The sequence below is a fragment of the Arachis duranensis genome, chromosome 6 (genome assembly GCF_000817695.3).
Source record: "Arachis duranensis cultivar V14167 chromosome 6, aradu.V14167.gnm2.J7QH, whole genome shotgun sequence".
In the NCBI taxonomy this organism is placed as follows: domain Eukaryota; kingdom Viridiplantae; phylum Streptophyta; class Magnoliopsida; order Fabales; family Fabaceae; genus Arachis; species Arachis duranensis.
In genome coordinates, this window is record NC_029777.3 from 94,461,138 (window position 1) to 94,485,901 (window position 24,764).

Genomic DNA, 24,764 nt, shown 5'->3' on the forward strand with positions numbered 1-24,764 from the left:
CCATTTGAAGTGGTGCCTAGTTGTATGTCTTTATATTCGAGACTTCACATGTCATCAATGTCTGGGCATTTTGGGGGATCGATTCCCCTTTGACTCAAGTAGGAATAGTCTTGGTTGAAGAGTTGAATTTGTCGATCCCACAGGTACTAGTGAGAGCATACCTCGTTTGGATCTTAACACAGTTGTAACGACAATTCAGGAAGAGATCGAGGCAAAGATCGAGGAGTCAGAGGCAAATGCCTTTATACACACCCTAATGAATGCACCCGTGACAGGGAGGATGACAATGATGATAATAATGATGATGATGACGACAACACATGAAGATGATCATGATCATGATGGGATGTGGAGGATGCATGTACACCCGCAACAGATATTCTTACCTGCTTTAACTTTATGTAGGTATAGTATAATTTTATAGTGATGTCATTATTGTTGTGTTTCATTGCATAGGTATTGCATGTGCTCATGATAAGAGTTACGATTTACGGACTAATCCTCCACGATGACGCCGTAACCACTTTACCACAGCAACAATGAAAAAGAATGTTGGAAAAATATGAAGAGTATGACAAAGGCTGTGAAAAAAAATATTAGCAAGTAGTATCTCCTGGTTTGGTTTGACATTGTTAGGACTATGTTGTTTTTTGTATCATCTTTATATTCATGAATTATATTCAACTTTATTCCTATTGTAGTTTGTCACTTCAGGGACTTTATTATGGTAAATTGAACTATGTTAAATTTGACTTATTAGACATTATTTTGCTTGATTTGTAGTTAAAGTAATGCTTCACATGCTGATTTAAACTATATAAATATCAAACAACAAATTCACAAGAATTTTTATACATAAATCTTACTCTTTTAGATGTCTGAAATTAAATTTGATCATTATAATATATGTTAAAACTAACTCTATCACTTATTGTTTTATTAATTTTATTAAATAAAATACGAAAACAACAAATATATCAGAAAAACAAAAATAGAGAAGAATAGGAGGAGGAACAACAAAAAGAATATAAAGCCTTGATCCTTGACCTTGAGTCCTTATTTGTAGTAGATTCAAATTTTTTATTTTTTCCTAACAAATCACCCTCACCATCCGTCAAGTCGCCTCCCTCTTTTCTTCTTTTTGAAAAATTTTTTTTTTCAGCCATGTAATAATCACCCTTTTTTTGGTCCTCCTCCTGCTACCTACAAATCGCAGACAGCTATTTTTACTTTATTCCAATATGCCAATAAAACACAGGTGCATCATCATAATCGCTCGTAACACCAAACTTCAACCACTACTGCCCCAAGAAAAGTGGCATCTTTTCCTAACCGCTTTTGTATTTTGCAATTTTGTTTATTTTGATGCCGACAGAGGATCTGGCAGTAGTACGCATGCCGTTTGCTTCTTGTTAAGTTTTACTGTAAGCAGAATTTTAAAAGATTTTTTTAATTATTGGAAATTTCAGAAACGTATTTTTCATTCTTCATTTTGGAGACATGTCCTTAACATCCCTTAGCATCTACAAAGCTGTAATGGCCAACAAGAAACAATTTAAGGCGCCATCCTAACACTAACCATATATCCAAACAATGTAAAGAAAACTAATCTGATTGGGAAAACATGTATGGCACATAAAAGTTTCCATATTTCTCCATTAAAATGTACATACATACATCATGTAATGTTGAAATGTAAGTACGTTATATGGACACAATGAAGGGAAGCTGACAACTACGGTTTCTGAAAGAAGAGAGCCATCAAGCAATCACTTTTACATACACATTAAGAAGAAATATATACAATTTGCTTAAATCTCCTTTCAAACCCCCATTTGTGTATTCTTGTTATAACCAAAATGAAAAGGGGAAAAAAGCGACCCAAGGTAAAGTAAGTAGTGACTCCTAGACTATCTGTATGTATGAAAGGACCATAATCTCTCTTCAAATCTGCAACAACTGTGGAATCAGCTTGAAGAGAAAAGACATTTCCTCCTGCGAGAATTTAGGATTTGACTTCACCTGCAACTTCCCCATCCCTTCTATTTCAGCCAAGCCCTCTTCGCCACCCACCGCATTGTTGCTCACTGGCTTTATCATATTCGCAACGGCCTCTGTTATTTCTTTCACCAGATCAACAATCACCCCATCAATTCCCATAAGATGTTGCATGTACACTGCCTCAGGAACATTGCTGCAGAAAATTACATTGAACAAAAATAATGTGAGAACAAGAACAGGAAGTAAAAACAAAGGCAAAACCGCAGAATCGTAGAGAAAATGTTAGCATACTTTAGTTTTCCGTAAGTAAGAAGGCAAAGCGAGGACTCCTTGATCTTGCTTACGACTCCGGGGTTCCTGAAAACTCCTTTGATCTCAGAGACAATTCCTTGCAAATCATTCTCCAAGCAGAGCTTCAGGGCCTCCTCTAAAGAATTCCTTCTCACATCCTCATAGATTTCACATCCTCCGTTAGTCAAGAAGAATACCTGACACATAATCATCAGATTAAAATCCAATCAAAAAACATGTCAAAAGGTAAAGGAAAAAAAAATTCTTAAGTACAATGAGAATATCAAGAGGGCTTACAGGGTAGGTGCTTTGCAATTTACGAACAAGTATTGCAGCATCTGGCTGAAAAGTAGAGAATATGATAGGCCTGTCCTTGGCATATTCAAACACAATCTGCACAACCGTTCAGAGCTTATTATAATTTGTTCCATACTTCCTTTAATCAAAGAGCAACTGAGGTAAAACCGGTTTAAAGATTGGCAAAATTCAGCGTGACAAAGTACTACTTGGGTCGACATGGAGTTTACATGAGTGGCTAGAGCTTTAGAATAGGTTTTGTGAAATTCTTATAAGGGACTTTCATAATCATTCTAAGTATTATTACTTCTGTCTTTTTCAATGTACTCTTTTGGACAAGAAAAAAAAACACTAGTCGTTTTTGGTGAATAATTATCAATGTTTTTAGCGACCAACTCGGAAGCAATTTTTCAGAGGGTCAAACTAGTTAGTTAGTAATTATATATATATATATATATACCTTCAAGACAGCCTGAAGGACATGGACAAGATGATCTTGCTGGTAAACAATGTGGTCATCGAACTTAAGCTCAACGTTGAAACCTATAGAGGGTTTAACGTTGACAAAAGCTTCCTCGAGAGTGCAGAGTGGGTCATCCTTTTCAACGTCCCACTTGAGTATATTACCCTCCTTTGTTTTCCTCAGCAACTTTTTCCCTTCCTTTCCAGCCTCTCTTTGAGGACCGTACGAAAGGAACTCAGAGAGGGTTAGATCCGTCATTCTCGTCTGAAACACATTACCCTGAGAAAAAATTTAAGAGTCACAACTATTCAAAATAATAACAATATAAAGATATAAATAGATAATGGAGAACGGGAAAATGGAGAACTTACGTACTTTTGTTTTTTTTTTTTTTTTTCGTTCTTCATTTCAGCTTCAACTTCTTAAGCCAAGTCAAATTTTTATATTTTAAAAGAAAAAAAATCCCCACACGAAAGTGGGGACACAAAAACAAACAAACAAGCAGCCAATCAGTACCGATCCACCTGATTAATAGAAAGCGATAGAGCACAAAACCCATACCACACCGCACGGAAAAGAAAAAAAAGGAAAAAAACAAAAAAGTATATTCGTCTTTTTCTTTCAGTAGTTTCTTTGTAGAAAAGACAAGAAATAATAAATCTGGCCTATTTTCCAGGAAATGCCACGATGCGAAAAATGCAGGGGCAAAACGGGAAATAAGGAAAACGAGTGGCATGTGTTATATTAAATTGGAGAAAAACGCGGCGAGGGAGCGTCGTTTCGTTCCCCGCTTGCGCGGCACCGGAAAAAGAAAGAAAGATAGAGAAAAAAAGAAAACACGAGAACACATGGTTGAATTTCATCCATTCCTTTTTTTAATTTCGAAATTAAGAAAAGAAAAAACCAAAAATAGAAAGAAAAAGAGGTACCTGAACGTCGAATTCGATGAAATCGAGAGGGAAAGCAGCAGCGGCGTTGAAGGACATGATTGAGTTCTCCTTGATGGCTCTCATTCTCCGATCCGACGACTGCAACTGGTTCATGCCGTGTCCCCTGTGCCCTACCACCACAAACTTCGGCATCTTCAACTCACTCCGATTCATCTCCACTACACAGATAGCATTATAAAATTAATCAATATAATGATGCTTCTAATTATGAAAATTAATTAATATTGATAATATATACCGTTGGAGAAGCGGGTGGCGTAGGCGGTCAAAGAGGCATTCTCTGTGACGTGATCGAGGGAAGGGACGTCGGAGACGTGAACGGCCTTGAGAGCCATTAGAGAATTAAGAGAGAGAAAGAAAGAAAGAATAGAAAGGGAAAAAGAAAAAGAAAAAAAAAAGAAGGGAAGAGGAGAGTGATGCAGGGAAATTTCGCAGAGAGGTTTGTTATTTCTTGTCGCTTTGATTCAAAGAATGGATGGGGGTGGTATTTATTGCTTGCGAAGATTGAATGAATGCTTTGGAAATAACATAGACGGGATCTTCGCGCCGAATATTCTTCGTTCCTTATGTCATATGCTCTTTGGATATTCCTATCCAACGACCCTACTTTTTTTATTTTTCGTTTCGTTAGGTTGCTTTTTTGGACCGTGACTTGTCTGTTATCAATTAAAATTTTGTTTTTTGGTTTTTATTTAGTTTTTTACTAACAAGGAGTGAATATATGCATTTATTTCATCTTTCCCCTATTCTAATTTAGCCACTGCCTGACTTGTAATGCGTGATTTGTTAGATAATTTTATCTAAACAGGATGAAAATTTTGTTAAAAGCGATAGGATTAAAAACATAAAAAACTTACTGAGTTACTTTTTTCTTATTTTTAAAATTAGTTACTCTTTTATAAATTAAATGAAAGTAAATTAACGTTAACACGTACTATCTAATCATTGTGGTTAAATTTAAAAGTTTTTAAAACAATTATAACTTGCACCTCATATATATGTAATGCTTAATTAAATTGTTCTAGAATATTATATATGTTATTTCTATGTTGTCAAGAAAATGTATCTTTTTTTAAGTTAGACGGTCTAAATATAATTTATTTTTAATATATATTTTATATTTTAATATATAGTTGATATTAATAGTTAAAGATAGTAATAGATAAGATAAAATATGATTAAGATTTCATTCTAATCATATTAATAGATTAATTTTTTTACTAAAATTCAATATAAGTGTTATTTGTATTTGTGGCTAATTTAAATGTATACTTATACCTAATATAATTAAAATAAAAAATGAAAATTTTAAACTATATTTTTCACTATAGTCTAGATTCTAGACTCAAGATCACTAATTTTAATGTAATTCAAATTTATCAAGTTATTTAAAAGATTTAATTTTGAAGTCTATTCTAAAAAAATCATAAATATGTTGTATTTGATTAATTAAATACTTTAAGAACAGACTAATATTGTATTTAAGGGTGACAAATAGATGAGCTCGTCTCGTTCTGTTTTATCTGCCAAAAACCTGCTATCTGATAGATTAATTCGCTCATCACGTCTAGTGAGACGATTTTAAATTTCTCCCCAATTTCGTTTAACAATTCATAATATTAAAATTTTTATAATTCTAAATATATAATAAACATAATCATCAACCCGCCTTTATAACACGTAATGCGGATCATTCAGCTAGTTTCGATTCATTTACTACCACTACTTATACTAGAATGACTCATCACAGTAACGTTCACTTTAAAGGTAATAATAATAGTTTCATGGAGATAACCAGAAGATTCTACAACGAATGTGCAGCTTCTTTGTATTTTCTTTTTTTTTTTTCTTTTTGAAAACTGCGATCGATATCATATATGATATCTGTCAATGAATTTTTTTCCTTTTAAGAAATATTCTGAATTAGTCTCCAAAACTTAAGCGTCTGATATTTAATGTGTTCATAATTAGTTACATGTCATTCAATAGCAACGTTTATTGAAGGAAACATGGTTTAGTCACACTATGTTTGTTTGAGTGAAAAATGGAAGGAAAGAAAAGTGAGGAAAGAAAATAGGAAGGAAAATGATTATTTTTCATTGTTTGGTTGGAGAAGAAAATTGAGGAAAAAGAAAATGGATGGAAAAAAAAGTGGTGGGACCCACCAATTTCTTTTCTCTCCAACATTGGAAAGAAAATGGAGAGAAAACTAATGTTTCCCTCTCTACTTCCAATACTACCCTTTCACTTTTTTTAATATATATTATAATATAGGGATAAGATTGTCTTTTTATAACATTTCTTTCTTTCTTATTTTCCTTCCAACCAAACACATCTAAAGAAAATAAAAATCCACTCAATTTCTTTCCTTTCTTTTCTTTCCTTTCTATTTCTTTCCTCTCTATTTCTTTCCTTTCAACCAAACATAGCCTCAAAGATTATCGTAAGATCATTTTTCTATATTTTCACATTAATTTTGAAGGTATTTTTCCAATATATCCGAGAAGTCGCACAATGATGCAAATTTTTTTTTTTGTCCCTGATGATGTTTTTTATTCAAGCAAATATTTAAATGAGAAGTCACATTTGTGGAGACAAGTTTTAAAGTATTTATTAACAGTAACAGATTCAAATTATTCGAATACAAAAATAAAATAAAATTACATATAATAAAATAGAACGAAACATATTTTTTAAAATATTTTTTATTATTATTTCTAAAAATAATATATATATTATAAATTAGTAAATTAATTAATTAATTTTAAAATTTATATGTAACATATTATATATAATAAAATAGGACAAAAGATAAACAAATAAATAATAAGAATCACTAAATTGAGAATAAAATAAAATATATAAATTCATGAAGAGAATAAAAATTAGATTAATACATAAATTATAATTGCTTGAGTTAAAATTTTCAATTGAAAATATCAAAAAGAGAAACAATGAAATTGAAAGATACATAGAATCATAGAGAATTATATAAAAAAAATAGAGAATTTAAAACTTACTTTTTGATGAATAGAAGATGACCACTAAAAAAGAGTAGAAAAAAAAGGTTGAAAAATTATGAAACTAAGGAGAGAGTTTAAGAGAATAACGAAGTGGTGATAGTGGAATTTGAAAATGGGAGAAAACTAAATTTGATTAGGTTAACTAATAATCAAAATGATTGAAAGATAAAATGAATTTGAGAATTTAAATAATTGGACTAAATTTATTTGTAGTGGGATTATTTAAAATTTAAAATAGAAACATATATAATATGTATATTTTTTTAAAAAATAAAATAAAATAAAATAAAAGTGGGAGCAAAGTGCCCCCCTCATTATACTACATAGGTTTGTCACTGCTTATTGACTATATACATAAGTTACAATAAAAAGAAGTATATGAAATGCAAGTTCAACAAAAATTAAGAGAATTCAAACATCAAATTGAAAATTTGAGAAAATATCGCCTTACAAATTAAAAGATTAAGTATTTTGATTTGTAGTATTATTTTTTAGGACAAGTTGTATAAATAAATCAAATTGGTTTTGAATTTATACTATTGTAATTTTTTGAAATAGGTTATATCTTTGTGTTTTTTTAATCTATATCCTGTAACGATTTACAATATGCATGTAATATGTTATAGGGTATGGTAGATTACGTTAAAATGTGTGCAAAGCAAAAAAACCTACTACTAAATATTGCAATTTCTAAAGAAATTGGGCTATACATAAACCGTTATACATAGAGTCCAGCAATTTATATAAAAGCAGGAGTAGCGTAATTTACTGCATCATGTAGTAGATTATGTGTACGTGGATTCTTCCTATATATGAAAAATATTTAATATTAATATTTTTAAATACAAAAATAAATTATATTAATATTAAAAGATAAATATGAGATATAAGTATTAAATGAGATAAGGAAAAACTAGCAAAAGTATTTATGAAGTTTACGAACGCTGAGAAAATTACTCATAAACTAAGGAAATTAACATTATATCCATAAAAAATGGGTTCCGTACCACAAAAGTATCCAAACTATAACTTTTTATTAATTTTTTAATAAAATTCTCAAACTATCTCCGCCCTCAACTCACGTTTCCAACCTTCCATTACCCAACCTACACTTTTACAACACATACCCAAACCAAATCAATTAAATACCAAAAAAATCCAAAACAAAAAATTTTTTAAATTCACTCATCCAATTTCAAATTCACTTTAGAAAAACTAGAAGTAAAAACAGTCATCAACCATAAAAAACCAACAAATTTATTCATCCAATTTAAAATTTACTTCAGCAAAAACTAGAAACAGAAGTAGTCATCAAGTGGATCTTCTAAAACAATCTCAACCTTCATAAAAAACAGAAGCAAATTTAAAAAAAAAATAGAACAGTATCTTTTTAGTAGTAACTAAATCAATTTCTGAAAAGAAGAAAAATAAAATAAAATATGTTTTAAAAAAATACATTTTTCTTTGCCAGCTGTAACATTGTCGACGGCAGAACCTCCATTAGCAACGCCGTCTCCCTTTCTTCTCCAATTTCTTTTTACCAAACCTTCTTTCTGCATGCAGTAGCACCACGACCTTTCTCTCTTCTCAGGCACGTGACGACGACATTCTCCTCGGGTGGGTCAGGCGCGCCATGACGACGTTCTCCTTAGGTTGGGTCACAGACGTGCGACGAAGGTGTTGTAGTCACTTTATGAGTAAGAAGGGGAAGCAGTGAGAGGGGAGAAGATTGGCAGTGACGGGGTAGGTGAGTGGTGGACGGCAATGAGGAGGCAGGAGGAGAATTTTGTGACTCTGTGAGGGTTTGAGAGAGGGAGAAATGAGGAGAGAGGAAGAAGTGAGAAGAGAAGGAGCGACGATAGAATGGGGTTAGAGTGTGGTAGTTTAGAAATTTTATTAAAAAATCAACAAAAAATTAGGGTTTGGATACTTTGTCATACAAAACCCATCTTTTATGGGTACATCGTTAATTTTCTTAGTTTATGGGTACTTTTGTCAGCGTTCGTAAACTTCATGGATATTTTTGGTAGTTTTTTTATTCAATTTGGTCCCTTAACTTGCATGTGAGTCTCAATTTTGTCTCTAAAGTTTTAATTGTTTCTATTTAGTTTCTAAACTATGTGAATGTGACTCATGTTAGTCCCTGGAATAATTTTCGATGAATGAGCGTTAACAGAACGCTGACGTAGACAGTTGGATGCTATGTTGGACTCTGTAAAACAACGACGTTTTTGTTTTTTTCCTCAAATAGTCCAAACAAAAAAATATCGTAAGTGGTATTTATTGAAACTTTTCCTCCCAAAGCAAGTGATCTGGTGTCATTTTTTAGCTATTTGAGCGCCAAAACTAAAACGACGTCATTTTACAAGTTCTAGTGTGGCATTTGGTTATCCATATCAGTGCTACATTAATGTTTTTGTGTCAGAAATTATCTAAGGACTAATGTGAATCACGTTTATAAAGTTTGGGAACTAAAGAGAGGCAATTGAAATTTTAAGAATTAAATTGAAGTTCGCGTGCAAGTTCAGGAATCAAATTAAGCATTAACTCGTATAAAATAAACAAAGTATATAAAACAGGAGTACGATTAAATCTGACTTTGAAAATGGGAGTACTATTAAAAATGGCTTTGAAAATGAGAGTACGTTTGAAAATGAGAGTATTATTAAAAATGGGAGGATTATTATGTGTACGTTTGCACAATACTTCAAAACTTGAAAAATTGTTGATAGTTGGAAGTATTGAAATTCTCCATAGATTCTAATGAAGTTGCACAATACTTTTATTAACCTTTAATCTCGCTAACATAATTATAAAGTAAACATATAATAAGTTGGGATTCGAAAATTTTGTAAGGATCTATCATGCTAAGTCAACAAATTGACTATTAACAATCAGGATGCTTCTATAATTGTGTTTGAACTCAGCTTGCAAAATGGGTGTTTAAGGCTCTCACATGCCTAGGATGACTCTACCCACCGCATATCCAATGATGGCACTATCGTCGTTTGCTGAGATAGTTCAGCTCTATGAACGTCAAAAGGAGATCCTTCCATTATTATTTTGCTCCGAAACATCGTTTTATTTGCATCGGTGTGGTTTGGTTCCAAAATAGCCAAACACTGATTGATTTAGTCATTTTTATTTTTGTTTTCAAGGAAAATAAAAATAAAACATTAAAATACAAATAAGCAAAGCTACAAAGTCATACATATAATATTCATACACCATAAGTACATGCAACTAAACATAAATAAGCAACGCTAGATGGTCATACAAATAATAAAGTCATACACAGGATGATGAAGCTACATCCTAATTATGCTACTTGTCATCGTCATCGTCATGGACATCGTCCCCAAATAGACCAAATAGATGTGAGCCTGTACCACACTGAGCAGGATGCCTCACTCTAGTATTTTTCTGAGGCTGATGTGTGGGATGATCAGCTGGCAGACCCACTATAAATGCAGATGGAGGCGTCCCTCCCATGATGAACTAAGTGACATACAAACTGCCTGCAGGCTCGTTAAGATTTACCACCAACTATGGTTGGTACTCCGGCATCTGAGCCTGGCCCTCCGTCATTTGTGCCTGGTAAACCGGAATCTGAGACTAAACCTTTGGCATCTGCGGCTGGTACTCCGGAATCTGCGATTGAATCTCCGGCAGCTGCGGCTGGTACTCCGGAATCTGAGCCTAAACCTCTAACATCTGATTGGTAATGCTGACTATCGTCATCCTGTATGATCGGCATAAAGTTGGCATAGAATTGTGAACCGCCCAAGTGATCTTCAATGTCCATGATCAAGGTAGTGGCAGCCAAGTCAGCATACATCTGGGTGCTGATATCATGGAATATCTGAGAGCTCGATGCATGGGTAAATGTGCCCCCAAATCCTAGCCTCCGTGTCTCCACCAGCACCATGATCAAACTGGTGACCATGCACGGTGCGGTGCGGATATTACTATGCCTAGCTGCTGCACTCCCAGGTCCAGCACCCCGACCTCTTACATGACTCCGACGCATACGATGATTGCCTCGTCCTCTGTCGTCACCCCCAACTTCCTACTCCTGCATCATATCATTCAACCATCACTACTCCTTATCGGTAGCTCGTGTACCAATGCGTCGTCGCCGCTCCACACGCCTGCTATCCGGCACGTCCGGCACTGGTACCCTAGCAGGCGCTTGCGACAACCTTCTATAGAAGGCATCGTCCGGAATCTCCTATCCCCTAGGATTGGCAAATGCGGCATCCGGCGACAGAAACATATGTGCTACATGGTACCACCAGTCTAGGAACTCCGTGGACGGACCTGGATCATCCACTCAATGGATACCCAGGACAGAATTAACTCTGTTATCCCAATGCAAATGCCATGTCTAAAAATAAGTAGGGAACCACCTATCTCCACCCCTACCATCTTTGCCATGAAACCAATTTATGTTCAGGACTGTGTCAGGTACATGTTGTACGCTACCGAGCTGGGGTACCACCTTATCATCTTGATGCTACTCAATCACGGCAAAATATATCAGGCTAGTGACCGCTTGCCATAACCGACTGTGCTGCTCAGCTAGAATCTCCGGATGAACAATGACAAGTACGTCAAGTGCAACATAAAGCTCCCACATAATCTGAAAGTTACAACAAAATCTAGCATTAGAACACTATATACAAACATGTCGGTGAACAAGTAACAAAACTTTGAACCACACACAAACAACTTACATCTCGACCACTCAACCGGTCTAATGCAAGGCAAAACTAGATAATTCTTTGCTCCTTTCCATCAGATGTGCGTAAATAATTAGCCCACCTAGAGAATAATAATGTGATATGAATGTTTAATCTGAGATCTAAAACGTTAATAATTTGAAACAAATAATGAAACCCTCAGTACAATGATCGATACCTGTATGCCAACCCAAAAAGAAAAGTCGTCAAATCCATGCGGCTTGAGAGTGGAGAACCGCCAGAAGATCTGAGATTGTAGTAGCTATAGAGGGTCTGCCAAGTTCGTGACATTTCTGTTGGCTACCTGACACATGCATCGATATACCCATGCCAATGCACTTGAACCCTAGTTGTATGTGCCCGTGTCGTCAATCCTCGCCACAAATGGCAATCACTGAATATGTACCCGATTGGCACTCTTGTCACCAAACAGTTGAGCGGGTAGCAGCATCATAATATATGCACGTGCATATATACGTATAGTATCCTCACTCGCATCAGTATCTGGTAGCATCCTGAACCTCTCATGGAACCATGTGAACTGGACTGTGAACTGCTTGACCTTATCTGGCGGCGGCAGCTCGCCGAATAACTCCTAAAATCACTCCCAAGCCGGTCTGCCATCCTCCATAAACTAATCGAAGTCTGTGAGGCACCCAATAACAGAATTCTCATCGACGGGCAATCGTAGCTGATATGCCACATCTTACAGCGTGATGGAGCACTCTCCGAACGGCATATGAAAAGTGTGTGTCTCAAGACGCTACCTCTCAATGAATGCGCTGACCAGGGGCTCATCCAATCAGAACCAACGCGTGTTCATCCTAGTCAAATGGTACAAACCAGCCCTCTCCAAATAAGGTATGATCCTTTCATGCAAAGGCATATTCTGTTGCCTCTGAACGCTATAAACACACCTACTTGGTTGCATGATGTGAGAAAAATAACTACACCAAAATTAAATTCCAATACTTACAAGTCTTAACTATAATTTATAATCCGATACAAAAACTACGAGTGTCTTATCTATCTTAGTTTAGCTAAAATTTTAAATATAGTTTTTTTAACATTATTTTTAAGTCTAATTTTATTAAAATAGAAAAATACGTATGACCTTTTACATAAAAATATAAACAAATGTTAATGTATTTTAGAACAAGTAAAAAATCTCTAACTTTTTAAATTCATAACTCCTATATTTTAAAATTTAAAGTTTAAAATTTAAAATTTAAAATTTAAATCTTAAATTTCAAATACTAAACTATGAACCTTAAATTCTATATCTAAAATTTAAATCTTAAATTTCAAATAATAAACTACAAACTTTCTACATTTAAATTTTAAAATTTAAAATTTAAAATCTTAATTTCCAAATACTAACCTATAAACCTTAAATTCTATATTTAAAAATTGAATCTTAAATCTAAAATACTAAATTACAAATCTTCTACATTTAAAATTTTAAATCCTAAATTTTAAATACTAAGCTATAAACCTTAAATTCTGTATTCTAATTCCTATACCCTAAATACTACATTTTATGTTATAAACTTTAATATTTAAAAGAAAACAAACTTACCTCTTTATTGATGTCGCCAACAACGTGAGCAACGCCATTGAGTCGGTTCAAGATGCCTTCGTCCGCTATGGTCCCATTTGAAATTGGCCCCTCTAAAAATTCTAAATGGCCAAATCCTCTCTAGGTCTCCTCCTCCTTTTCTCAATCCACAACTCTCTCTCTTTCTAAACAAAATTCTCTCTCTAAATTTTGGTTTGAATTTAAAATGAAGAATCCTCACCTGGCTGAAATGGATTTATAGGCACATGTAAACCGTGACATCCACCTGTGGTTTGTGCAACGACACATTTTTCAAGAAACCACTAGAGCCTCTCACAGTTTCTTCATGTTTTGAATTTTTCAAAAATTGCTACAAGGTGTAGCAATTTTTGACTACACACATTTCAACATAAACTGTTATACCCTGTAGTAATTTACGTTTATTTCTAAAACTATCGTATCTTTTTGTAATTTTTATAATAATAAAAATATTGTAAATATGTCTGTAATATTAAAAAAATTATATATTAATAATTTTAATTTACAAATATTTTAAATAAGTTATTTGCCTATTATATAATGAGAATTGAAAGGAATTTGATACCATTTTTTTAAATACTTTTTGTCCTATATAATTTATAAAAAAAATTTAACTTTAAAAGTTGAACACAAAATTTTGGATTTGGATCCTTTAAATTTTGAAGAGTATATACCTATTTTGGTTCTCAAAGAATTTTAGACCAGACACTTTAATCCCCAACTAAAATTAATTACCCGATTAGTCCCTAACAATTTACTCTGTCAGTCACTTAGGTCCTTTACTTCGTTAACTCTAACGGAAGACAAAATAGTCCCTGACAACTCTAACAAGGGACAAAATGGTCCCTGATCTCCTTTGTTCGGAAACGACACTATTCTCTCCCAATTTCCATCATATCTCACATAACACTAACAGTCTAACATTGTAACTTCAAGCTACACAATGCATACTCTATAATTTTAATGTTCATAAGGAAAAAAAACCTCAACTTATTCTCAACCAATTCATACTCAGGAAACTAATGGCCATGTCTCTCAACTACTTATCGTCTTCGATGGATCCTATGAATCTAGACAGTAAGTCTGATTTGTTAAGACTCGTCGTCGTTGTTGTCATCTCCCTCCTCCTCAGCCCTATCATCTCCATGACACCACATTGTCCACCACTTCGATTGCTTCCTTCAGCTTCTTCTCCGAACCAATGTTCAGTAATCACTTCAGTTTTCATATGAGCGGCAACGGCGACGTTGCTCGTTCTACTGATAGCTTAGATGCGAGGTTGAAGCTGTCTGCCAACTTGGACTCCAGAAAAGAAGGAATGAAGCACTCGGTATCTATTTCAAATGAGAATTGGCATATGATGTTGAAGGAGAATCTTTTCATGATGTCATAATATCCAACAATCTATATTGCTTGCCGGAGAGTGGAGAAAGGCGTGCCCTTGGGGTAGTTGTAGAACTTAGTCTTAAGGATGTCGTGGACGTTGTCGGGGTTGGAGGTGATATTATCGAAGACGTGGAAGTGGATGCTTCTGGTGGGTGAAGTACAGAGAATGTGGATGTACCAGTCACAAAGATTTAGGAAACGTGTTGTCCATGACATGTGTGAGGTAGGTGCAACACGTGTGGCAATTACGCCATGACTTAATCTTGGAGTTAAAGAGAAGAAAGAAAAAGATGGAAAAGAAGACTCTAAAGGTGAAGAAGGAGAGTATGAATATCAGGGTTATGCGAGATATGATAAAAAATTGGGGAATAACGGTGTCGTTTTCGAATAAAGGGATCAGGGATTATTTTGTTCTTTGTTAGAGTTGTCAGGGATCATTTTGTCCCCTGTTAAAGTTGTCAGGGACCATTTTGTCTCCCGTTAGAGTTGACGGAGTCAAGAACCTAAGTGACTGACAGAATTAATTGTTAGGGATCAATCGAGTAATTAATTTTAGTTGGAGACTAAAGTGTCTGGTTTGAAATTTTTTGAGGAGCAAAATAGATATATACTCAATTTTGAATCTCACTTTAAAGAGTAAAGTATTATCTATCACTATTTATTTTATAGGTGGGACTAAAAAAAATATAAGAAAAAATATTTAATAATAAAAAATTTCATTTTATCTTTTAAAATAAAAATTTAAAATTTAAATGATCCCACTTCCAAAACTTTTAATTTTAATTAATGCCATATTGGTGACATGGGTTGAATGCTAGCGTATGAAACGAGTAAGGAATAGATGCTTACTTGTTCAGAGTTGGGACAAGCTTATAGGTGATTTTTTTTATTTTTAATTTAAAAAAAATATCACATTAATGTTTGATATGATTTATAAAATTAATTTATAATTTTTTAAAATATTATTTAAAATGTTTATGAAGATAGGAATGACAATATTATCAGCACTCGTGGGTATAGCTTCACAATCAAATATCACAGTTGTGCGTCTGGCTTGTTATTTGTTAATTGTCATCAAAGTCTGTTTGACAATTAAATTTAATTAAGTTGATTTTAATTTAATAAAAAATATTTTTATTACATATAATGTGTATATATACGTGTTTTGTTAATGTAAACATATATTTTTTTTGCGTATTTTTTTTTCGTCGTTTTTTATTGTGTTGTTATATTTTTTCTAATAATTTTACAGTATTGATTTTTTTTAATTTTATTTTTTTTAAAAGAATAAAACAAATAAATTATGAGAAAATAAGAAGCAGATGAAAAAGAGAAAGAAGAAGATGAAGAGTTTTGAATTATGTAAAACTTATCATAATAAAAATATATCAAAATTTCTTAACAATAATATATAAATTTTTTAGTTTTTATATCGAAATTTTGCAACAAAAGTATAAAAATGTCTTATTTAATGCTACATTTTTTCTATTTTTTTTTTAGTTGAATGAATGTAGATTCATCCTCTTTTTAGTAATTTTGCAGCATTACATGTTTCTCCTATTTTTTTTTGTTTGATTTTTTTTATTTTTATTCTTATTAAGAGAGAAAAACAAAAAAAAAACTTGAGAAAGTAAAAGAAAAAGAAGAAGAGAAAGAATTTTGAATTATGTATAACTTATCAGAATAAAAATATACCGACATTTTTTAACAATAACATAAATTTTTTAGTTTTTATACCGAAATTTTGCTACAAATACACAAAAATATTTTCTTTAATGCTGCATTTTTTTCTTCTTTTTTCTTTATTTCTTTCTTTCTTTCTTGTAGTTGAATGAAAGTAGGTTCATCCACTTCTTCGTAATTTTGTAGCATTATGTGTTTTTTTTCTTTGATTTTTTTGTTTTTATTCTTGTTAAGCGAGCAAAATAAAACAAAAAGTTGAGAAGGTAAAATAAAAAGAAAAATATCATAAATAAGTAAAAAAATGATAAGAAGAAGAAGAAGATTTTTGAATTATGCAGAACTTATCAGAATACAAATACACCGATATTTTTTAACAATAAAGAAGAAGAAGATTTTTGAATTATGCAGAACTTATCAGAATACAAATACACCGATATTTCTTAACAATAATACATAAATTTCTTAATTTTTACATTGAAATTTTGTTATAAAAGTACAAAAATATATTCTTTACTTTTGTATTTTTTCTTTTTTTTTCTTTATTTCTTTTTTTGTTGGTTATACATATAAGAAGAAGACAATGATAATAATAGTGATGATGGAAGAGGAAAAGAAAGGAGAAGATCAAAAAATTTAAATGTGAAAAGAAAGAGGAAAATGAGATGAAGATGGTGGTAGTGACGACCACGATAATGAAAGAGAAAGATGAGAAAAAAAGAAGATAATGTAGAGTATGCAGAAAAAGAAGAGAATATAGTTATATATATTTACGCATTAAGTCAAAAGTTTGTTAAAAATAATAGCGCGTGCAGAGACGAACCTAACTATAAGAGAAGGGATATGTTAAAAATAATTTTTTTTATTAAATTTAATCTTTTTATTATTAAATATATAAAAATAAATAAAAATAAAATTAGTTAAGATAATAAATTATTTATAATTTAATTAAAATATTTTAAGTTTAAATTTTGGAAATAAAAAATATTTTTTTATAAATTATATATAATAAATAAAATTTTAAGAATGAAAGTGTTTTTTAACTCTTTTTAATTTTTATATTTCTATTATATTTTTAGTATAATTAGTAGTGTTCAACAAAATTTATTTTAAGATATATATTTTTGCTTCCATTCTATAAATTTTTTAAGTCCGTCGCTGAGCGCGTGAAAATAAATTAAATTATAGTAATTTGGTTGGACTTAATTAGTTAAATAACTTAGATGTTAAACTTTATTAAATTATTATACACTTTAGTGGTATATAAATCATAGGATAAAAAATTAATTAACTCTCTTAACGTGTTCCCTAAATTTTAAATTAACACTTTATTTCTTAAATCTTACTCACAATCTAGGTTATTATGTCATTATGATTAAATTTCTGTAACAGAAGAATTTAAAGTAAATATTTAATATTTTTAACTAATTTTTTTCCTTATTCCCGATATGCTGTTTTGTTTTTTTGTTTTGATATTCTTTTTTCTTCTGTATTTTTTTCCCTTTTTATGCTTTTTATCCGTTTATCTTTTTTTCGTTTATCTTTTTTTTTTCTTTCAACATATTTCTTCTTTTTTCCTCTTTCTATATTCTGTTATTTATATAATTATTTTCCAAAATATTTTGCATTTTTTCGTAAAAACAATAGTTCACTCATCAATCGTGACTCAACATCTAAAACGATATGTGAAATTGAAAAATACTTGGAAAAGAAAAGGTTTTGGGCAATGCGTCGTTTTTCACATCCCTACAGAACGTGGGACCGAGCATTGAGGAGGGCTATCAAATATTTTCGTTTTCATTGTATTATCATTAACAATTATTCTAAATGTATATTAAAATTAATTATTAATATAAAATATATGTTAAAAATAAATTAAATTATATATATTTATATATAAATACGTAGTAATTAATTTAATAATTAACTTTTTATATATAAATAATATTTTTTTATTTAAAGTCAAAATTTTAAAGAAAAATCAATTAAATAAAGATATCTATTTTTGAAAAAGAAAAAGATAAATGAATGGAATCTTGACTCTGCAATGAGCTGTAAACAGAACAAATGAAACCATAAACAAGAGGTGACACAGCAGCACGTAGATGCCACGTAATGGTCTAATGGATAAGGAAAACGAGTTTGGAGAAAGTTGGTAGCAAAATTTCTTCTCCATACCGTACGAGATTACATGTGGATATTTGTTGTCTATTAATTTATATTGTTTTTTAAATAATTTTTTATATACTTTATAATATCTTCTTTGAATAATTTGAAATAGTTTACATGATAATAATGGTGCGACATGTTTCACGATAAAGGGAAAGGAAGAGATGAATAATATGGGTGTTGCCCAACACACGCTACTCGGCCTGTTTGTTCAATGTATGTGAACCCATAAATAAAATCATCTAATAAAAAGTCAAAGAGTAATGATTTATACCACGAAAAAATTATTATTTTTACTTACAAATATTTAAAATATTAATAGAATTATTTATAAAAATATGAAATTAATGTTATGTTCATAAAGAATAAATTTTTTTAGATAAAATATCTAAATCCGAAATTTTAGTTAATCTTAATTCTATTAAAAATAACTAAAATACTTATTTTATTCTTATCATTCTCATTACTATTTTTATGACATTTTTTCTGTTGTCGTTATCATCTTCATATTCATCAATACTATTCCTTCTCGAGACACCACTGCAACTCTTCATCTTTCTTCATCCCAAATTTTAACTTTTTCTTACTAACTTCATCACCACTTCTTTTTTCATCTCAAAGTTCTCCACCTCCTCCATCATCGCAACCTCAAAAAAGTTAAAGATGCACTACAAAAAAAAAAATGCTGAATACTATTAAATTTACTGGTAGATTTAATGACAGATTTACCAACAATTACAAGTATAAATTCATCCCCAAAAAATCTTACCATCGGATTCGATAATCTGTTCCTAATTCCGACGATAATAAGAGGCGCGAAAATTTATTTTATGAGCGCTAATTTTACTGAGGGATTTATTATTGAAAATTTTCAATGGTAATAGAATTAATGAAACGTAGCATTTTAGACTGCTACCAACACATTACCGTCATATTTACCAATAACCCTTCTCCCTCGCTTCTGCAACTCCGTCCTCTCCTCTCTCTTTCTCTCTCACCTTAGTTTCCCCTCTCCTCTTCCTTTCTCACCAAAGATCCAGACGTCGCCGTTGTTGCTGTCTCATGGGTGATGGGTCGTCGTCGCTGCTGAATTCTGTGGGTCACCGTCGTTGCCTTGAGTTCCATCGTTGTTGCTATTGCCTTGTGGGTCGCCATTGCTAATGGGTTTCAGCCGTTGTCGTCGCTTGAGATTCTTTCTCTAGGGTAGTGTGAATTCTCCTCATTCTTTAATTTGTCAATTTTTAGGTTTAGTTTTTTTTCTTGAATTTTATATGTATTTTATATATTTTTATTAATTTTGTATTTGATTTTTTGTTTTGAAATATAAATATTTGTTTGAAATTTTAATTTTTTTTATTTTTATTTTAAATTTTGTGTTTAAATTTTTTTATTTTTTTTAATTTACTGGTAAGAATATTTTGATTTTAAAATTAAAGTTTAAAATTTGTAATTTTTTAGAAATTTGCGTTTAAAATTCGTATTTTTATTTTGATTTATTAATGTTAAGTCAATCAATTTAGGTCGTTAGGGTTAACTTTGTTTAGCAATTAGATTATTTTAGGTGAGTTAGGTTTTGTAGTTTAAATTAATATATTTTTTATCAATTAGGTTCGTTAGATTACTTAAGTGAAATGACTTTTTGAATTTTTTTTTTGTGACTATTTTTTTTTGGTGACTAATGACTTTTTGAATTAGTTTCATCTAGTAAATTTAATAACTCTTCTTTTCTTATTAAGACTGTTATTTTCTTTGAGATCTATTGGAGTTCGATTCTTTCGTAGTTTCTGCAGTTATATTTCATGGGTTGTTCGTATAGTGTTCACGTTGGTCCTCTATCTCTAAATATAATGAATTATATAAGTTTTATGTCGGACTTACTTTTTCTATGATAGAATTTTAGGACGGAAGTGGAAGAAAGTTACCTAGTGGCGCCTTCTCAAAATTCTTGTTTGTTGAAAAATTGTGGAATAATAAGGGGTTGCACACTAAAATTACTAGAAATTTATGTTTGCTAGAATGCGTGCTTGTTTCTTGCAACTGTTTTCTATGTGAAAATTTGATAAATTTTTTTGGTTGAGGTCTTTGAATTAAGGGAAAATTCTGCCGAATTTTCTTTAAAATCTTTGTTTAGTTTGTAAAAAAAATTAAATTTGGAGACTTCTAATTATAGATGAAGCTCTACTGAAATTTTAAAAAAAGCTAACTATAATTGAAATTATGAAATTAAAAACAAAGGTCTTTTTGGCATTGAAATTCATAGATTAGTTTAAATTTGATTTAAACTACTAAAGATAAGAAGTTTAATCAGAATCAAATTTGAAATTAATTTTGATATGCTCCACAATGTAGCTCTTTCTACTTAACTTATTGTATCTTAAGTAATTTTTAAATCAAACTAATTCCAACTAACTTTGTTAGAGGTGGTTTAGATTTAAAAAACACTTCCTACTTGACTTTTTGAATTTGAACTAAATCCATCTAAATTTGTTAGAGGCGGTTTAAATTTTGAGAATTCTTCATATCTGCAATCATTAGTATTTTATCTTGAGATGTTTTTATAGTAGGACCTGAGTTGTAGATTGTAATTTAGATTGGAGTCACTGATTTATGAAATGTCTTTGAATTTTTCTTATTTTATTCTTGTATGCTCAGTTGCGGCATTATTTGGAACTAATCCTAAAAGGCTTTTTGCGTGCCTATCCTTTTGTGTTTATATGGTTTTCAGCACATATTTTTGCTATTATATTATTTTTATGACTGGTGTTAATTGGTATGCTCTTCGCAGATATGACGACAGGTAGAGATGTCACGAATCGACCTCGTGGTCGGGATAGAGGGAGGGTCTCTATCGGTACCCCTGGGACTTCTCAGTCATCGCCCTCTACTCCGACTATTCCTAGAACGTCACAGACAATGGGTGCACAGGATTAGTCGTTCATCATGGTCCCTAATCCCAGCTACGCATGCCATCCCCCCACCAGAAAGTCGTCCGGCTGCTTCACCATAGTAGACTCCTCCACTGCCTCTATCCACTCAACAACTCACTACTTCGACAACAATTTGGCTTGATGATTTGATAGCGTGAGTACTATTTTATGGTCTTTTAAATGCAATCTAATTTGATATTCTTATTCAACATATATTTTTGCTAATCTTAAGTTTTTCATTGATAGGTTTACACTAAATAACAATGCATGTACATAGGAGTGCACTAATGTCATTAAATTGATGTATGACCACCCATGGTCAAGCTACAAAAAGATCCATGCTGAGACTAGAGAGCGATGGTTTCAGAAGTGGGCGGTAAAAATTCAACATATTCAAACCTTAGCTAGTTTATATGTTATATTTTGTTTAACTATGTATTTAATTTTGATTAACTAGTGCTAAATATTTTTTTGTAAAGAACAAATTTATATGGGAGAAGACTCACAATGTCATAATAAGGAAAATCTTTGACCATCGGATGGCTAGCCAGCTTCAGCAGATCATGCAGGATGTATGTGAGAGGTACGACCACCTCACTATTTTCCTCCGCCTGGACATTAAGAAGGCATTGTACATCCATTGAAAAACTAATAAAGGGTTCAGGTATCGTCGTCTCACAAATAGAGCTAACAAGGCATCTAGCAAGTCGTCGAAGTATACTGGCTGGTCAACGATTTTTATGAAGACAAAGACCGAGTTGGTATGTAACTTGTTTCATTTTGTTATTAAGTTCGTTTTGTCTTTGACATTTAATGTCATTATTACTTGATTTAACATATTATTTCAATATGTGTAGTCTAAATCGTTGAATTATGATGCGACGATAGCGGAGACCTTCAAGTATACTCACACCTTGAAAGAAAACAAAAAAATTTACTCATCAGCAGTCTGCGGACCATTATGTGAGTAAATATCATGTGATATAAACTTTTCAATTAACTGTCACCCTAATTATACCATATGTTACACAGGAATCCTATAGCAAAGATTGAAGGTCGCAACCTAGTAATCTCAGCATATTGGAGAGGATGACAATAACTCCGCTGATTCCGTCGTGGATCCTGATATGATTTGGTGCGATACTACATCTGAGTTGTACAAAAATCATGTCTACGGGTTGGGTTTGTTCTTCACCAACACCTTCCGCAATTCCACATTGAGGGATTCATCCGCTTCTGTCACCAGCCCTATCAAAGCCTAGGGCAGTGTCGATTTGAGGGAGCAGGTGCAAAATCTCACTCAAAGCCTTCACCAATAGGCTCAGCAGCTACAGCAGTCTGAGGAGAGGTATAACGAGATCCTCGCACATGTGTCAAACATAGATTCCCTCAGGCTGGAGCTTAGGCAGGAGTTAAAGCGGATTCAACAGATGTAAAGGCTTTAGTCTCAACGGTCATCTATGGAACTATATTTTGGATAAGTGGGTTAGAATATGGCGTCCAGTCAACTTGTACATAGATACCAAGATACATCAAATACAAAAAAAAAATATTTATGATTCAATTGTATGTCTTAAATATTTATTTACATTACAAATACGATCCCATTAATAACACACCTCCACTATCGAATCCTTGTCTCAACTCTGTCATTAAGTGGCTCCAACCCCACCCACCTATAACATCATGAATATTTAGAAATCATACAACTATTCCAACAACTTACAAAATAACATACCAAAATAATAATAATACCTCTCAATTAGGGAAAATTGACGCTGGTAAAATCCCTCCGATCGATACAAAGGTATATGATGATATGCCAAAGAGAGAAGCAATTCTCAACAACTACTTACGTTCTGCTGACAGTAATTTGTAGCACGACAGAGCTGGTGGTACAGCCATGCTAACATAGCTAACTAGATCTCGGTAGAACTGCTCCCACCCACCGGTGTAGCCGCTGATTGGATCTCCATCAATGTTGAGTCCCAACTGATACGCTATGTCTTGTAGGGTGATAGTCATCTTTCCACATGGCAGGTGAAAAGTATGGAACTCAAGATGTCATTTCTCGATTAAATCAGAGACCAATGCTCAGTCATGGTCCCACTCTGGCATATATGCCACATGCTCAAATCCTGCTCATCTAAGGTGTGTCTTGATCTCCTCAGGTGGATGTTGTAGTAAATTTTTTCTCAAGACCCAAATACCATAGCAAAAAAATAATGAGTCAAACAAAATGGAGACTACAAGTAATAAGACAAATTTTAAACATATAAAATATATAAGTTGTAAGGTATAGCACTCGACCAAGTCTGCCAGCAATATGGTCAATCCAATCTTGTCTATAAAAATTATCCTCGTAGCCTAACATGTTTTGCGCCATCAAACTAAACTATAATAGAATAAATTAGAATAAAATAATTTAAAATTAACAAACTTATTATCAAACATATTCCAAATAAATCTAAATACCTAAACCATAAACTATAATTTTACTTTAAACCATAATCAATTCAAATGAAATAATAATCTAAATAAAATAATTTAAAATTAACTAACTTATTATCAACACATTGGAAATAAATCTAAATACCTAAATCATAAACTATATATTTACTCTAAACATAAATTAATTCAAATGAAACAATTGTCTAAATAACATTTTCATTAACTAACAATAGATAGTAATCTAAACTAACTATATCATCTAATTATCAAACTAACTATAACTAACATAAAATTTTAATCTAATTAAAAGAACATGTTCAAATTATAAAATAATACAACAATAAATTAAATTCAATAGGCATAGAAGAACATAATTACCGAAAATTGACGAATAGTAAAGAGTGAAAAGTGAAAAGTGAAATCTAAGGGACCAGGGTTCCTATATTTGGGCGAACTTGCTTAACGTTCGCCAAGGAGCGCAACAAACTTGCTTTAGGTGCAAAAAAAATTGAATCTTTGAAATTAAAGTTAAAATGATTTTTTTTTTGGAAATAAAGATTTTTTATTTTATTATAGAAAAAAATTCTACCTCTCATAGACTTTTTTCTCTGGGCCAAGTTCCGCCTGTTCAAATCCTGACAAGTCCACGAGCCTATTTGAAAAGCTTATTTTGTAAATTAAAACCATAAAAATAATAAACTTAAAAATATAAATTGACATTAAATGGATTCTAAAATTTATAATTCATTTTTTGTAAAAATAATTCATTTATATATCAATCATTAGT

At 31.9% G+C, this 24,764-nt stretch overlaps 2 protein-coding genes across 2 annotated transcripts; both read right to left on the reverse strand.

The window, feature by feature from the left end:
- Positions 1-1,627: 1,627 nt before the first annotated feature.
- Positions 1,628-3,363, reverse strand: LOC107494688 (glycerophosphodiester phosphodiesterase GDPD1, chloroplastic). The gene is made up of 4 exons (XM_021125105.2): positions 3,050-3,363; positions 2,590-2,685; positions 2,293-2,489; positions 1,628-2,194 (listed from the first exon to the last, which is right to left on the reverse strand). The coding sequence occupies exons 1-4, from the start codon at positions 3,308-3,310 to the stop codon at positions 1,945-1,947; spliced, it is 804 nt and encodes a 267-aa protein (XP_020980764.1). The 5' UTR covers positions 3,311-3,363; the 3' UTR covers positions 1,628-1,944.
- A 64-nt stretch (positions 3,364-3,427) lies between these two features.
- LOC127748582 (glycerophosphodiester phosphodiesterase GDPD1, chloroplastic) lies at positions 3,428-4,474 on the reverse strand. Its single transcript, XM_052263477.1, has 2 exons — positions 4,241-4,474; positions 3,428-4,160 (listed from the first exon to the last, which is right to left on the reverse strand). Exons 1-2 carry the CDS (start codon positions 4,335-4,337, stop codon positions 3,940-3,942), a joined length of 318 nt encoding a protein of 105 aa, XP_052119437.1. The 5' UTR covers positions 4,338-4,474; the 3' UTR covers positions 3,428-3,939.
- Between the last annotated feature and the right edge of the window lie 20,290 nt (positions 4,475-24,764).